This window comes from Eptesicus fuscus, chromosome 9, assembly GCF_027574615.1.
Source record: "Eptesicus fuscus isolate TK198812 chromosome 9, DD_ASM_mEF_20220401, whole genome shotgun sequence".
Classification (NCBI taxonomy): domain Eukaryota; kingdom Metazoa; phylum Chordata; class Mammalia; order Chiroptera; family Vespertilionidae; genus Eptesicus; species Eptesicus fuscus.
This window is the reverse complement of record NC_072481.1, coordinates 14,212,157-14,230,169: the sequence shown is the minus strand read 5'-3', so window position 1 is coordinate 14,230,169 and position 18,013 is coordinate 14,212,157. Positions and strand designations below refer to the sequence as shown.

Here is an 18,013-nt window from a genome sequence, read left to right as displayed (position 1 = left end):
CCTCTCCTCATCTCTCATGGCCCGAGTGCCCGCACCAGGTTTAATTTACTAATCAGCCTCTGTCCAGCTGTCCCTCTGACACTCCAGCCACTTGGTCACACTCACAGGTCTTGGTGGCCCGAAGCCCTATGAGTCAGCCTGTGCACTGGTGCCCATTTCCTCCGCTATACGGTGGGGGTGACATCAGTCCCCTTGCTGGCTTGGCATGAAGAATACATGACTTAACGTGTAAAGTGTGTAGAACGATGCTGGTTGCGGTCTGAGGGAAGCACTCACTGAATGTTGCTTGCTACTATTGTCGCCAGCCCCAGTGTGTTGCAAGAGCTGAGCCTCCTGAGCTCTTCGCATCATCACCGCCCCATCACTCCCACCTCTGCCTTGGAAACCAGCTGAATTCCACCCCCACCCCCACCCCCACTGCTGCAACCCCAGAAACAACCAGAACCAGAAGTAGAGCAGGAACCCCATGCTTTGGGATCTGGCCAAGCCAGGAGGAGATAGACCAGCCTGGAGGAAAACCTCAAGTGATTCAGAATATCCACCATGAGATTAGCCCCTTCCTGCTCTCTGCTGTAGAGAGAAGCCACCGTGAAAAGTCCTTGTCACCCCAAGGCCTCTCTGTCCCCCTGGTTATAATGCCTACAGAGAGCATGTCATGGGCAGAAGAGGTGCCCACTACCTCCAGGTATAATTTTAACAACTTTAACGATGTTCTCCAAGCTCCCCCCACACACACACACACACACATACACACACACACATACACACACACACACACACACACCTCCCAATGGCTAATGACCAAGTTTCCAGCAGTAGCAAGTACCCCCAGGGTGAGGGAGATTTAGACAGTTACCAGTCATTTATATTTAATAAGACTCAGTTTCCTGCCCTAACCGGTTTGGCTCAGTGGATAGAGCGTCGGCCTGCGGACTGAAGGGTCCCAGGTTCGATTCCGGTCAAGGGCATGTACCTTGGTTGCAGGCACATCCCCAGTAGGGGGTGTGCAAGAGGCAGCTGATCGAAGTTTCTCTCTCATCGATGTTTCTAGCTCTCTCCCTTCCTCTCTGTAAAAAATCAATAAAAATAAAAAAAGACTCAGTTTCCAAAATTTGTAGCAGGTTTGCCTGGTAAGAACAGGCCTTTTTGTTCCTATTACAAAAACAGAAACAAAGGGCAGAGAATCGGAGTGATGTGCCCGGAATCAAGGGAGTGACAGCATTTAAACGTGCCCATCTTTTGCCTCTGAAACCTGGGACCTGGTGAAGCAGGAAACATGGAAACCTGTGCTGCTTATAATATTCCAAGAGGCCCCCCAGAAAGGATAGAGGTCCCCCAGAAAGGATAGAGGTCCCCCCGAAAGGATAGAGGCCCCCCAGAAAGGATAGAGGTCCCCCAGAAAGGATAGAGGTCCCCCAGAAAGGAAAGAAGCCCCGCCGAAAGGATAGAGGTCCCCCAGAAAGGATAGAGGCCCCCAGAAAGGATAGAGGTCCCCCAGAAAGGATAGAGGTCCCCCAGAAAGGATAGAGGCCCCCCAGAAAGGATAGAGGTCCCCCAGAAAGGATAGAGGCCCCCAGAAAGGATAGAGGTCCCCAGAAAGGATAGAGGTCCCCCAGAAAGGATAGAGGCCCCCCAGAAAGGATAGAGGTCCCCAGAGAAAGCCACAGGAGCCAGCTGAGCCACCGGGAGCGGGAGAAATGATGATTATGTCCTGGGCCTGGGTTCGAATGGGCCCTGCCCTTTCGTATGACCTTGGTCAAGGCCCTTCAGCTCTGCTGCTCCTGTCTCCTGTCTGTAATACAGAGCCGGTGATAATAGGACTGCCCTTGTGGCTTGTTGTGAGGATTGACTGAGTTTACATGCAAAGCACGGCAAGCCATTATTATTCAGGAACCTTCCCCGCCCGGACCCCACTCTCCCCGCATTTATGGGGGGCAAGTTGGGCTCTGGAAATCTGTTCCTGAGTCCTCTTGCCACAGATCCTTTGAGAGGCCCTTTTGAAACACACCTTAAGCCAGGCACGCCCTTCCTGCTGCTGTATTTCCATCAAGCCATCTTCCCCCCATACAGAAGCTCAGTGCTGTCCACTTTGAAAATCTTGGATGGGGTAACTGTCCTTGAGGATTTTCACAGTGTCAGGGAGAATTCCTGCAACCAATTCATTCCACAAACACTGATCGAGCAGGACACATGCATTTTTTAAAAATATGTTTTTATTGATTTTTTTTAGAGAGAGAGGAAGGGAGAGGGATAGAGAGATAGAAACATTGAAACATTGATAGGCTGTCTCCTGCACGGCCTCCTCTGGGTATCAAGCCCTGACCAGGAATCAAACTGGTGACCTCTTGGTCCACGGGTTGACGCTCCAGCACTGAGCCACACTGGCCAGACAATTTCCCTCCTATACTTTAACCACAAGGACATGCACACCAGGCTGAGTGCAGAAACAGAGATGAAAATCCAGCTGCCTGACAATTAAGAGATTTGCCACAAAAGGGTTATTTTCATTAAACATGTTATTCCGGTTAACATGTATTAGGTGTATTAAGTATATTTTTTAACTTGTGAGTTTTATTTTCTAAGACAGTAATAACTGATGCACGTAACCTACATCAGCGAAAGCTCTTTAGGGTCTGGGTCACTGTTCGGAGGAAAGAGGTGCTAAGAGCACAAAGCTTGGGAGCTGCTGCCAGGCTTTGCTGAGCCGGCTTCCTCAGGCCAGCTCTTATGCAGCCTGACAGCACCCCCCTCCCCCGCCCCCGCCCTGTGTGGTTACTTGCACAACTTCCAGGTTGGAAGGACCCTCTGAGATAGCATCAAAAACCCCCTCCTGCCGAAACCGGTTTGGCTCAGTGGATAGAGCGTCTGCGGACTGAAAGGTCCCAGGTTCGATTCCAGTCAAGGGCATGTACATTGGTTGCGGGCACATCCCCGGTAGGGGGTGTGCAAGAGGCAGCTGGTCGATGTTTCTCTCTCATCGATGTTTCTAGCTCTCTGTCCCTCTCCTTTCCTCTCTGTAAAAAATCAATAAAATATATTTAAAAAAAAAAAAAAAACCCTCCTGATGCAGATGGGCACACTGAGAAGGGGACTGTTTGGTCTGAGGTTACCCAGCCGTCAGTTCCACCCAAAACTGGAAGTGGAATCCACGCTCCTGCCTCCTGGGTCCAGGGCTCCTGTGACTGCAGACTGGCAGGTGCGGACCTCTTGACCCCACCTGGCTGATCATCCGTCAGGTTCCCCAGAACATGCTCAGCTTCCTGTTCGCTAAAATCCCAAATGGAGACGGGATCTTCTCCCTCTGCTCTGCTAACACCCTCCTCCCTCCTGCTTCTCACCTCCCTCCTTGACCCTCACCCCCACTCCCCTCCGCCAGCCCAACGCACAACAGAGAGGACTTGTCATTCTCATTCTTCGCTAACTAGCAAAGAAGTTGGGAAAGTGAGGAGAAAGGTTTGCTATGTACACATAGTACATATGACGTACACATAGTACATATGACGTACACATAGTACATATGACATATACATATGATCTGCCGTCAGTGGAGGGCTTGCTGTGTGCCAGGTACTATACTAAGCATGATGCTATTCCATTCATCCTCCCACCTCACCACCACTGAGGAAATAGGTACTATTTGTTATTCCCATTTTACAGACGAGGAAACCGAGGAAAAGAAGCAAGTGACTTTATCCGAGGGCACAAAGCTAGCAGTTGGCTGAGCCACGACTGGACGTCGGGCTGTCTGACTCCTAAGCCCACCAGCCTGACTGGTAAGTCCTTGGGGGTGAGAAGGTTAGGACTCCACCAGGCTGGTGGGGGCAGAACTAACCCTAGTCCAGCTACTGGTAGTCATGGAGGCGTTAGTGAGCGAAACTGGCCCAAAAAGGAGAGAAAAGAGATGTGAGTTACCCCTGGGACTAAAGACAAAAGACTGCCTGACCCCTGGGCAGGGTCCTGAAATAGATCCTGGCCCTTCACCAACTTGACTGGGTCATAACACAAAGACTCAAGTCCCGCCACTTGCTGTGCCGTTTGGGGCAAGTAACCTGCCCTCTCTGAACCTCTTTACTCAAGGAACAACACCGAGGGGTGGTGAACACACAATACCTCAGATAATAGCCGAGAGCCTTCCTCCACCGTGCTAACCCAAGTGTGAAAAACTGTGAGCATTATTAGCACATTCTCTAAAAGGGAAGTTGCATGGGGCATACGGCAGTCAAAAAGAGGAAGAAGATATTTGAAAAGATTCAACAAAATTGGCCTGCGGGCAGATTTTAAATCAGGCAGTTAATGGGCTAAGTATTTGTTTGGAGATGGGAGGGAGAGGACTGGGACTGGACAAGAGGAACGGACAAGAGCGTAGTTCCCAGTGCCCACAGCAAGTTTCTTCACGTGTCTGGGTCCCCATTTCCTCACTCATAAAAGATGGAAAATAATAATACCAGCCTCACAGGGTTGTTTTGAGGCTTAAATGAGATACCTGTAGAGCAAGCATGTCAAACTCAAAGGCTAACATGGGCCAAATAAACAAGGTTTAAGTTTATGTGGGCCACAAAAAACTAAAAGCTTCAATTTTCCTAGAAACGTAGATTATTTCGGTAGAGACATGCTGAATACAAAGGGCTGAAATAAATGAGTAATCGTTAACATAAAATACTAGTAATAGAACATTTTCATAAAAATTAATATTTTTTTCTTGAACGTTAACTTACCAGACACTGAATAACTGCACAAATTAATAAGCGTAACACAAATAAACCTATTTTTCTTATTCTCCGAAAGCAAAATATTTCCTGTTGCGCACACCAAACAAGTCAGTCCAAGACTAATGACGTGGCAATCAGCTGCTAAAATATTCGCTGCCAGTATTAGTGGAGAGAAATGGTGCGCCTGTGCGTAAGGTGCATAAGGGAAATGAATGCAACATGATTATAGTAATCAGTCATTAGTGAACGTTGTAGTTTGTTATTTATAATTATGTATAACAGGATATTGTAAAAATTAAGTTACAAAATTTTTATTAAAACACTTCTTACATACCGTTATGTTGGCTGGGCTGCAAAAATATTCATTGTGGGCCGCATGCGGCCCGCGGGCCGCGAGTTTGACATGCTTGAGCACAAGGCCAAGCACTGGTCATCGTTATCCTCCAATCTTGCTTTCCAGTGGTGATACCTGGTTGAGAGAGTAAGTGACTTCTCCATAGCACTAACTGGTGCCAGAGCCAGGGCTCCTTCCCGGAGCACCTGCTTCTGAACTTGGGGCCCTTTTCTTGCCGCACATCACATGCACGTGCTCTAGTTCAATCAGGCAGCCACGCTATTGCTCAGTTTGTTTTAAACAATTATTTATGGGGAGAGGTAGAAGAAGGTATAGGGGAGATAAACAGTGATGGAAGGGGACTTGACATAGAGTGGTGAACACACAATGGAATATACAGATGATGTGTTATAGAATTGCACACCTAATTTTAATAGCCAGTGTCACCCCAATAAATTCAATAAAAAATAAAATAAAAGTATTTGTAAGCAAAACAAAAAAAGAAAATGTAGATTTCTGAGCTCCACATATGCTGACTCAGTTGGTTGGGGTGGGGCCTAGGATATGCATTTTCACCGGCATACTACTTTAAGAAGTACTTATCCAGACGTTTTAATGATTTTTTAAAAAACTATTGGCTGAAATCCCATCCCTCAGTAAACCTTCTTACCTCACTGTTTAGTAATCCTTCCAGAGAATTGACCAAAGATGGGCATCGAGGTGCCATTGAGATTGGCAATTCTGGTCCCGTCCATCAGTTGATTGACATTTTTGTGGCCCTGAATTTAAAGTAATGACCATACTTATGAATAACGTGTCTAATATTTTAGGAATTACTTAATGTATTTTTTATTCCTCTTAAGTGGCTCCCCATCCTTTTAATTAACTAGTTTCAATGCTTCAAGTCCAGGGAGTCACTGTCTCGAACACCTAAGTCATTGCTCAGCTCTGACTGTCAAATGAAGCTTTCTATGTATTGTGTCCCCAGGTAGAAAGAGCTATCGAAAGCTAGACTGCATCAGGAGAAAAAAGGGATTTCTGAACTTCTAAAACTCCTCTTATATATCATTTATTTCTAATTTTATTGGATTCTTATCAGAGAATGAGTGTCTGTAAACTTTCTGCTTTTCATATTTTCTTGAGGTTTTCTTTGCAACCATGTATGTGAGTGATTTTCCCCTTTTATTTTTTATTACGATTAAAACATTTTTATTTATTAAAATTGATTTATTTTAGAGAGAGAGAAGAGAGAGAGAGAGATCATTTTGCTTGTCCACTTATTTGTGCATTCATTAATTGATCCTTGTATGTGCCCTGACCAGGAATCGACTATGATTGATTTTTGTAATATGTCTTTTTTTCTCCAATGGATGTCAAATTCTTTGGCAATTAAAATATGTGCAATAATTAAAACAGTAAAAATAAGTAATTATTTAATCTGCATATCAAGAATGCAGGGACTAGCTTCCCTAGTCACAGAGGCAGAAACTGAGGCTCCGAGCATTTGAGTAACTTGCCCCAAGGTCACATAGCCCACCAGGGGCAGAGCTGGGATTTGAACCCAACGACATTTCATTCCTGAGCCTTGGCACGTAACCTTCCTATCGTGGAAAGAGGCCTCAGAAGCCTTGTAGCCCCATTCCTCCCGGGAAGGAGGCTGGAAGTGATACAGACAGATGAGGACTGAAGGTCCAAGGAAAATAGGTGTCCATACATCATGTGACCCCACAGACCCTGGGGTGGGGGTGATGAATAGTGAAGGGACAGCAAGCTTGGGATGGAATCCTTCAGCCCCACCGGGCAGACTCATGGGGATTGGGTTTCATTGACAACCAATAGGCATTTGAGAGAGGAATTATAGAGGAGACCTCAATGATAATCTTTTGCCCCAATTCTGTAAATTACTAATTCTTTCCTAAAGGACTGGAGGTGGCCTATATTATGAATTAGGGCAGTTTAACTAAAAGCAAAGCACTAGAAACCACTAAAAGAAGCAATAAATGAATCAGGAACCAACCTTGAATGACCCAGGGCTGTAGGCCTGCATTGCATTTAGCTCTGAGCTTCCCAGCAGCTGAGGAAAAAGGAAACACAGACGTCTGTCTGAAGAATCTTCCTTTTTTTCCTAACAGATGTTCATTCATTCATTCATTCATTCATTCAGTCAGTCAATTTAAAAATATGTAAGTGCCTACTTTGTGCCAGGCCCTGTGCTCAAGTGCTGGAAATCCCAGGAGGAGTGTATTAAAGAAATCGGTTTGAAAAAAAAAAAAACAACACCCTTTGACAACCCTTTGCACCTCTCCTCACAGTCCGCCTGGCATCAATAAACTTCTCCTGCCGAAACCAGTTTGGCTCAGTGGATAGAGCGTCGGTCTGTGGACTGAAAGGTCCCAGGTTCGATTCCGGTCAAGGGCATGTACCTTGGTTGCGGGCACATCCCCGGTAGGGGGTGTGCAGGAGGCAGCTGGTCGATGTTTCTCTCTCATCGATGTTTCTAGCTCTCTGTCCCTCTCCCTTCCTCTCTGTAAAAAATCAATAAAATATATTTAAAAAAATAAATAAATAAACTTCTCCTGCCATTTGTAGCACCAGAGAGATGTTAAGTTCCTTCCCCCACGTGCTGTGCCACCTCTCCGACGAATCCATGTCGGGAAGGCACTATCCTGTGGTTTGTTTACAAGGTCAAAGAGCCTGGATAGTGCCAACCTCCAAGTTCACTTTCTGCTTCAGTCCTGCTGCTTGTGGCTCCCATCTTTTCCCGCAAGTCTGGTCGCCTGGGTCAGGAGCACGGTGGTGAGAGGGTCACGGTGAGGCTCAGGGTGAATGAGGACCAGGACCGATGAGTGATGTCTGCCATGGACTTGGGAATTGAGGGATGGTGGCTCGGGGGCCATCTACTAGTAAGTGCCTCACTTTTCTGGGCTGAGTGGCATTTCCGTAAGGGCTGCTTTGCTTAGCGTGGGCCCCTCATGAAAAGATCTCCACCAAAAATCCACTGTGGGCTGTTTTGGGTATGAAGGGCAGAAGAATACAAAGATGTGTCCACTCCCAGACCCGGATTCTACTCTCAAAACGAGAAACTCACAGGCCAGAAGCTAGATGAGACATGGACACAAATAAGAGAAGGCAAACAGTGATCCACGCAGGCTCAATGACTCATCTACTTGAGGGGTAAGAAGAAACCAGAGGATACTTCCTGGAGGAGATGGCTTTTCATAGAGGCCTTGAAAAAATAGGTGAGATTTGGGAAAGGGGCAGAGCCTACAACGCCAAACTCCAGAAAACTTCCCTGCAACTGCAACCAAGTGCTATCAAGCACAGAGGGGAACTAGGAAAAGAAATGTAGAATAAAGTCCCCATGGCCGGACATGGCCGGACATAGTACCAAGAGCAGCCTAGGAAGTAGGTCAAGAGGGTCACCTTGCTCTATTACTGATGAATTGTTCAGGCAGGTCAAACAGGTTTTTAAAAATGTGTAGCTGGCTCGGACACTTCGCGGTGGTAAAGTGTCAGCTGAGGATGAGGGGAGATCTTTCTCTCGGCTGAGCTCTCAGACAAAGGCCAGACTTAGGCACAGAATCCTATAAAGAATCCTATAAGCTAGCTATTGAGGATCTCCCGCCTTTCATAGACATGTACTGTGTGCCAGGCACATCGCCATGAATCTCGTAAGCGCCTGTCACTTCATCTGCACAGCAATGTGATATGGGTAGCATTTCTCCAAGTTTACAGGTGAATGAGACAGAGGCTCAGGGAGGCGAAGTAACTTGCCCCGTGTCACATTGCCCATCAGGTCCAGACCTGATTTGAATCCAGGGAGGTCTGGTTGCAAAGCCTGTGCCACTGGGATCCAACGTGCTAAAAAAAAAAAAAAAAAAAAAAAAAAAAAAAAAAAAAATCACTCGGTCAACCCACCTGCTCCAGAAAGGAGAAGGGACCTGCCCAAAGTCACTCAGGAGCAGAATAGGGACTGAGAAACAGGCCTCCACTTCCCCAGTCCGAGATAAAAACCATGGCTCTTGGCCTCCAACCTCAGCTTCCTATGGCAAGTGTCGTAGCCACAGGGGGAACTCATGTTCCTTCTCACCTCACGTGTTGTCCCCGTGCCTTCAGCGTTAAACCTGGTAGCAATGGTGGCCACCTGTGAGTGTGGCATTGTTTTACTTCACACTTTCACTTCGGGTCAGAAAACCCCCAGGCGCACCTTTTCCTGAGCGGTTCCCACGGCCCTCGAAGTTCCCGTCCCAGGCGCTGAGCCCGAGCCAGGGCCCCCTGCCCACCCACAGCAGCGCGGACACCCTCTCTGGGGCTTTGGCGTTTTTCTTTCTTTTTTTTTAAATAAAAATTTTTTTTTTTACTATTTTATTGACTTTTTACAGAGAGGAAGGGAGAGGGATAGAGAGTTAGAAACATCGATGAGAGAGAAACATCGATCAGCTGCCTCCTGCACACCCCCTACTGGGGATGTGCCCGCAACCAAGGTACATGCCCTTGACCAGAATCGAACCTGGGACCTTTCAGTCCGCAGGCCGACGTTCTATCCACTGAGCCAAACCGGTTTCGGCTGGTGTTTTTCTTAGGTGGGGAAAGCACTTGTTGTTTGGTTGGTTGGTTGGTTGGTTGGTTGGTTTCTTTGAATCTTACATTTGTATGGTGTCAGGGTCACAAAATGCCCCAGTGGCCCTTCGTATTTGGAGCTGCAGTGACACACTGATAAAAAATACGAAAACTTGCCCTGGCCGGTGTTGCTCAGTGGTAAGAGCATCAGCCCATGCTCAGAAGGGTCGCAGGTACGATTCCAGTCAAGGGTACATACCTGGGTTTCAGGTTCGCTCCTCATCCTGGTTGGGGCACATGCAGGAGGCAGCCAGGCGATGTGTCTCTTTTACTATAGGTCTCTCTCACGTCGATATTTCTCTCTCTCTCCCTCCTCCCTCCCTTCCACTCTTTCTGAAAAGCAATGGAAAAAATATCCTCAGGTGAGGATTAACAAAACAAAGCAAAACAAAACAAAAAGAACCCTAACAAATGCACAGAAATAAAACATACACTATGAAAGGAGGCTCTCCCATCGCAGCCCACCCATGAACCGAGTTAAAAAGACCTGGGGGAGCCCTAACCAGTTTGGCTCAGTGGATAGAGCTTCGGCCTGTGGACTGAAGGGTCCCAGGTTCGATTCCGGTCAAGGGCATGTACCTTGGTTGTGGGCACATCCCCAGTAGGGGGTGTGCAGGAAGCAGCTGATTGATGTTTCTAACTCTCTATCTCTCTCCCTTCCTCTCTGTAAAAAATCAATAAAAAAAAAAAAGGCCTGGGTGAGCCCTAGCCGGCTTGGCTCAGTGGATAGAGCATTAGCCTGCAGACTGAAGGTTCCCAGGTTCAATTCCGGCCAAGGGCACATGCCTGGGTTGCAGGCTTGATCCCCAGTAGGGGGCGTGCAGGAGGCAGCCAAACAGTGATCCTCTCTCATCATTGATATTTCTATCTCTCTCTCTTTCTCCCTTCCTCTCTGAAATCAATAAAGAAATATGTGTTAAAAGAAAAAAAAAGGCCTGGGGGAGATCAGCAGTCAATTTGATTTTCCCAAAGGGAACGGGACAGGTATTGTCATTGTCATTTCACAAAGGAGAAAAGGGACCCAGCAAGTTGAAGGGACTTGCCCAGAGTCACATGACAAGCCATGGCAAAGGTGGAAGAGAGCGACCGTGCAGCGCAGCAAACACCCAGAAGGCTTTGCCTGGAGGAAGGCCCATGTAGAAGCCAGAGGCTCTGGTGCCGAAGGGGTTTGTCTGCCAGAGGGAAGCCGGGCAAGAGCTGGTTTCCTGCTGCCCTGCACATTCTGTGGTTGTCTTTTCAGGACCTCCATCCAAATGACCTAATTTGGACAATAGCCACAGGTTGGGGGCCATGCCAGGCCTGGGTGAGGCACAAAGGTGGCCGCCCTCTCCCCAGGCACCCCTCTTCTAGGCTGGACTCTGCATGGGGTAAGCCTTTCTCTGATGGGGGTGGGGCCGTTTTCTAAGGGAAATACTAGTATGAGAAGAGAGTTGGGGCAGGGGTGCAGGAGGAAGCTTCCAGAAGTGTCAGGGTAAAGAGGTGGGAGCTGAGAAAGGCTTGCTCTCTGCCACTCAGTCGTGACCGGGGCTGAGAACTCAGCTGGCACCATTTCCTGGCTCAGCTCAGGAGCGATCCAGGCAGCGTTCCGCTCAGGGCCTGTCTCAGGTCAAGCCCCTGGCAGCGGGTCTGGGTAGGTGTCTTTGTGCTCACAGCACAAGAGTTCTGTCTTGTGACTTGGGGTGTGGAGTCTAGTTCCAGCTCTGCCGCTAATTCACTGGATGGCCTTTGGCCGATGACATCCCCATCCTTGGACTGTTTCCTCGATGGTAAAATGATGGCGTTGGATTAAATCAGAGGTTTTCAATCTGTTTCTTGGAGCCTGAGAGCTCCGCAAAAGAACCTGGGTCGATACGCCAAGGTTGTGGGTTCAGTTCCTGAATCAGGGCATATAAGAATCAACCAATGAATGCATAAAAAAGTGGAACAGCCCTGGCTGGTCTGGCTCAGTGGATAGAGTGTCAGTCTGCGGACTGAAGGGTCCCAGGTTCGATTCCGGTCAAGGGCACATGCTTGGGTTGCGGGCTTGGTCCAACGTGCAGGAAGCAGCCAATCAATGATTCCCTCTCATCACTGATGTTTCTATCTCTCTCTTCCTCTCTGAAATCAATTATATATATATGGAACAACAAAGCTCTCTCTCTTCCTCTTTTTCTATAAAAATATAAAATAGCTAGCTTCCGTCTCTGTCAATATTTTCTGTTCTTCATTGTTTTCCCATGTCATTCATTTCTGCTGGTATTATTTGTCTCCTGCTTGTGTGTGTGTGTGTGTGTGTGTGTGTGTGTGTGTGTGTGTGCGCGCGCGCGTTTTCCATTGATCATTAGAGAGTGGGAGGGAGGAGGGGGAGAGAAAGAGAAAGAAACATGGACTTCACATCGACCGGTTGTCTCCCAAACTCACCCCAACTGGGGCTGGGAATCGAACCTGCAATCAAGGTACTGGGAATCGAACCTGAGGCCCTCTGGTCCTTGGGCCAACGCTCTAACCACTGAGCAACCGACCAGGGCTGCTTTTTCTTTTTACATTCATGCTGTTGTTCATTTTCTAATTTTATGAGTTGCATATTTAGTCTTTTTTTCTTTCCTAATATGAGCATGTGAGGCTATAAATTTTCTTCTCAGTCCATGCAGATGCATCCCACAAATTTTAATATGTTACAATTCTAAGTATTTTCTAATTTCCTTTATGATCTTTCTGACCCAGAAGTTATTCAGAAGTGTGTTTTTAAAGCTTCATGCCCAGGAAATTTATTAGTTATGTTTTTTTATTTAAATTCTTTATTGTTTAAAGTGTTAGTTATATTTTTCAAGTTCTTGATTTTTAAGTAAATTGTACTGTGATCAGGGAACATAGTTCATATGTTACAGATTATTTTAAAATTGTTGAAATTTACTCTTCACCTAAGCCTTGGGTAAATAAGGTTATCTTAAACATTTAGTAAATGTTCACATTTGCTTGAAAACAATATGTATCCTCCAATTATTGGGTGCTGAGTTCCACATATGACTATTAGATCAAGCTTGTGGACTACATGTTCAAATCTTACACATCTTATTAATTAGTATTTTGTCTGCTTAATCTGTCAACTTCTGAGAAAGGAATGCTAAAATCACGCACAATTCAATTTCACTTTAATTCAATTTCACAAATAGTTATTGATTAGCTGTTGTGTACCAGATATTATCCTTATATCAGTGAACAAAATAGTCAGATTTTTTTTATGGAACTTAGAGTCTAGTGGAATGAACAGACAATGAGCAATAAAACATAACAAATAGCTAAGTTGTGTAGAGTAAATTATATGTTAGAAGGTGATAAGTGGTATGAGAGAGAGAGAGAGAGAGAGAGAATAGAGTGAGGGGGACCAGAAGAGCAGGAGCGTGGTAGGGTAGATGTATTACAGTACTAAATAGTGTGGTAGGGTAGATAGAAAAGGTAAAATTTGAGCCAAAACTTGAAGAATGTGAAAGACTGAGCCAAGCACATGTGTGGAGAAAGTGTTCAGGCAGAGGGACAGCCAGTGCAAAGGCTCTGTGGTAGGAGGTTGGACCCATCAGGAAGCCAGTGTGGCTAACGCTGGTTGACCAAGGGAAGCACGGCAGTAGGGAGGTCAGAGAGGAAATGAGTCCAGAACACATAGAAGGCCATTGTAAGCAGTTTGGATTTTACACGGAATGGAATGGGACCTATGCAGGGTTGGGACAGTGGGATGATCTGACATATTTTTAAAGGATCACTTTGGATGTTGTGTTGAAATTAGACTAAAGATGGATCTTGGTAAAAGCAGGGAACCCAGTTAATATTACAGTAAACCAGACAAGAGATAATGACTGATTTTGAAAAACCTAAATTAGATCAATGCCTTGATTCATTTCCTAAATAAAGTTTCAACTCTATTCATCTCTCTCGTCTTGTGTTATTGTCATTCACAATTTTACTTCCACTTTTTTTATACCCTCCAAATCAGTCATTATTATTATTACTATGGCTTTATACAGACATTTTTTAATATACTTATACATGTATCAACTTATTTGCAACTTCTTCTTGCCTTTCTGTTCTTCTCTCTATGAAGAATTTCTTTCTTCTGATGGTATATCCTTTAGATGTTCCTTCAGCAAAGGTCTGACAATTCTATTTGTATTTCTTTATTTTGAGTGATAGTTTAGCTTCTTTCCCTTTATCTTCTGGATACTATAGTTGCCCTTGGGGAATCTGCTTTTAAATTGAATTATGATTCCTTTGCAGGTATCATATCTTTTCTTTCTTGTTGCATTTAATTTTTTCTCTTTGTCTTTGATGTTCTGGAGTTTTATTATGATACTAGAGGCCTGGTGCACGGATTCATGCACTGGTGGGATCCCTCAGCCTGGCCTGCGCCCTCTGGCAATCCAGAACCCCTCGGGGGATGTCAGACTGCCGGTTTCAGCCAGATCCCCACAGGCCAGGCCAAGGAACCCCACCAGTGCACATGCATATAAGATTTTTGGTTAATCTCTTCCTGCCCTCCCCCTTCCCCCTTTCCCTCTGAGATTCATCAGTCTGTTCCATGTTTCCATGCCTGTGTGTTGAGCGCCTGCCCCCTGGTGGCCAGTGCGTGTCATAGCTACCAGTCGAACAGTTGAACAGTTGCTTAGGCTTTTATATATATAGATATGTGAATGTGGAATTAGTTCGTTTTTTAAATTCTGTTTGGAGTTCCCTGTGAATGCTGAATCTGAGAAGTCATGTCCAGGAGAACTCTGGACAACTCTCTACTATCATCTTTGAATACTGCCTCCCCAATGCCCACCATCAATTCTATTCTTCCCTTTTGAAACTTCGACTAGATATATTTAATCCTTTTCATTCAATCCTTCATGTCTCTTAAGCTCTCTTTCATGTATCCCATCTCTTTATCTCCTTGTGCTGCATTCTGAGAAATTTCTTCAGATCTACATTCTAGATCAGTGGTCAGCAAACTCATTAGTCAACAGAGCGGCAAACCGCGGCTCGCAAGCCGCATGTGGCTTGCGAGCCGCAGTTTGCCGACCACTGTTCTAGATCCATGCTGTTCAATGAGTCATTTGTGCTCTTTAACCTGCCCTTAAGGATTTCTTTTTTCTTTTTTTAATATATTTTATTGATTTTTTAGAGAGGAAGGGAAAGGGTTAGAGAGCTAGAAACATCGATGAGAGAGAAACATCAACCAGCTGCCTCCTGCACACCCCCTACTGGGGATGTGCCTGCAACCAATGTGCATGCCCTTGACCGGAATCGAACCTGGGACCTTTCAGTCCGCAGACTGACGCTCTATCCACTGAGCCAAACCGGTTTCGGCAGGATTTCTTTTTTCAATGCTTTATTTTTTACTTCCAAAATTCTGCTTGATTCTTTTTCAAATCTGCCCAGTCACTCATTATGTACTCATGTTTTTGATTCTGTATTGTTTAATAATATTAATTATAACATATACCCAAGAATTATATGAAGTGCCTGGAAGTCTGATTCTACTGTCTGACATTTCTGCTAACTTGTATTCGTGTTTCCTTATGCACTTTGTAATTTTGCATTATGAGCTCAAATTCCATGGGCCTTTCTATGTGGGAATCTTGTGTGACCTAGATAGAAAGCATATCCATCTAGAGAAATGTTGAGTTTGCTTTCTAATGATACCCAATAATGTCCCATATGATATTTGGATGGGTTTTTTTTTCTGAATATTTAGGATATACTTATACTAAAAAATTATTTATTTCCTGACATTCAAATTTATCTGGACTCCTATACTTCATCTGACAACCTACTGGTATGAAGCCATAGTCTTGCCTCCCATTCCTAAATAGTTGTTTAAATGTCAGCATCTTACTTACCAAAACTTGCCAAAAAAAAAAAACAAAAAAACACTAAGGCAAAAAACCCCTCCACCTGATCACTCTGGATTCCATTTTTCTTGGTTTTGATTTCCTCTTGATTTTTGAAGATGGGAGATTCGCCTTACTTTCAAAGGGAAGTCTTAGGATTAGTCTTTTTGAAAACAAAAGGCCAAAAAGCTTGCAGGCCACTTCTGCTTCTTGAATTTCCACATACCTCTCCTAAGGCAATCGGGACAGACCTGGGCCCCACTAGAATGGAGAAGAGGCCAAGTAGAGAGGAACAAAATATAAGTTGCTATTTCAACATATCCATCTGCACAGATAAGAGGTTTAGCTAGAGTCAGAGTTTGTGTGAGGCCATGACTGTGCTGATTGAAAAAGACTCGTTTCTTCTTCTCAGTGTACCACAGTAAAGACTTCTTGGCAAGCCCAGCAGAACCCAAAGGACTCACTCCATGGAGGGATGCTCGGTGGTGACGGCAGCCAATGGCTCCAAGGATGGCTTGGATTTCAACCCCATGAAGGATTACATGATTCTGAGCACTCAGCAGAGGATAGCTGTTGCGGTGTTGTGCACCATCCTGGGCCTGCTAAGCGCCCTGGAGAACCTGGCTGTGCTCTACCTGATCCTGTCCTCCCGCCGGCTCCGCAGGAAGCCCTCGTACCTGTTCATTAGCAGCCTGGCTGCAGCTGACTTCCTGGCCAGCGTAGTCTTTGCTTGCAACTTTGTAAATTTCCACGTCTTTCAGGGCGTGGATTCCAAGGCTGTCTTTCTGCTGAAGATTGGCAGCGTGACCATGACCTTCACAGCCTCTGTAGGTAGCCTGCTGCTGACCGCCATCGACCGCTACCTCTGTCTGCGCTACCCACCTGCATACAAAGCCATGCTCACCTGTAGGAAGGCACTGGTGACCCTGGGCATCATGTGGGTCCTCTCGGCATTCGTCTCCTACCTGCCCCTCATGGGATGGACTTGCTGTCCCAGTCCCTGCTCTGAGCTTTTCCCTCTGATCCCCAATAACTATCTGCTGGGCTGGCTCCTGTTCATCGCCTTCCTCTTCTCTGGCATCATCTACACCTACGGGCACGTCCTCTGGAAGGCCCATCAGCATGTAGCCAGCCTGGCTGAGCACCAGGATGGGCAGGTGCCAGGAATGACCCGGATGAGGCTGGATGTGAGGTTGGCCAAGACCCTGGGGGTGGTGCTGGCTGTTCTCTTCATATGCTGGTTCCCGGCACTAGTCCTCATGGTCTATAGCCTGGCCACCCCGCTGAGTGACCCGGTCAAGAAGGTCTTTGCCTTTTGCTCCTTGCTCTGCCTTGTCAACTCCATGGTCAACCCCATCATCTATGCCCTGCGGAGTGGGGAGATCCGCGCCTCTGCCCACCACTGCCTGGCCTGCTGGAAGCAGCACCTGAGAGGCCTTGGGCCTGAAGGAAAAGAAGGGGTCCCGAGGTCCTCAGTCACTGAGACAGAGGCTGATGGGAAAGTCACCCAATGAGCAGATTCCAGAGGCCTATACTGCTCTGACTGCTGATGCGGCCTCGTTCAGAGTTTGGAACAAGCCACGTCAGAAATCATTTCACTTCCAGGAGGAGAGAGAGCAGTCTTGACCCTCTCGTCTCACTTGAACCAGCCCCAGAGGTCTTGACACCTACCCTCTTTTGCTGATGAGAGTCGGCATCCCTGGAGAGTGCCTGGTCATGCTTATCTGCACAGCTGGGCCCCTGCTGGGAGTGGAGACGTGGGCAGGAGGCAAGACGTCTGGGACAGGCTCAGCGCATGTCAGGTCAGGATAACCTCCTCACCAAGATGGCTTAGTGCCTGCATTCTCCAGAGACCACGGAGCCAGAGGGAACCTTCAGGCTCAGCAATGAGGGGCTCAGAGGAAATGTGAGAAGAACAGATTCTTCTCCTGGGATCTCAGGGTCTGGGTGGCTGTTTGGCCAGCCCTTGTTCCTGCTTAACTGTTGGGGCCTTCTTGGTTCTAAGTCACCCCTTCCCACTGAGGACCTTTTTAGGTTACCCTAGCCCATTAAAGACCAAGAACTATGATTCGATGAGGATTGTGGGTGTGGGTCCCCCCCTTTCAGAGGCAGCTGACAGCCCTCCAGTTAAGGGCATCTTGTTATTAAGGCAATGGTCCTCTTTGACTCCTGATAATCCCCGCTCACAGCCACTGTGACCTCTTAGGTCTCTGGGGAATACGGAGGCTGGGGTCACTTGAGACACAGAATCTTCAGAGAATTTTTTTTTATAGCATAGGTGGAGATTTATTGAAGAACAAGTACAGACTCCCGCGTGGGGAGAGGAAAGAGTCCCACAGAACTGACTCCCATGTCGGGAGGGGGAAGAGTCCCACAGAATGGACTCCCACGTAGGGCGGGGGAAGAGTCCCCCAGATAATTTTATTGACCCTGTGAAGTCCTACTTGGCGGCACCACTGGCAGCAGGCAGTGTCCCAGTCTAACCCAACTCCAAGCAAAAGGAAGTT

The 18,013-nt window shown here is 46.6% G+C and overlaps 1 protein-coding gene across 1 annotated transcript; it reads left to right on the top strand.

The window, feature by feature from the left end:
• Positions 1–15,973: 15,973 nt before the first annotated feature.
• CNR2 (cannabinoid receptor 2) lies at positions 15,974–17,020 on the top strand. The gene has a single exon (XM_008148093.3). The coding sequence runs from the start codon at positions 15,974–15,976 to the stop codon at positions 17,018–17,020; it is 1,047 nt and encodes a 348-aa protein (XP_008146315.1).
• The last annotated feature ends 993 nt before the right edge of the window (positions 17,021–18,013 follow it).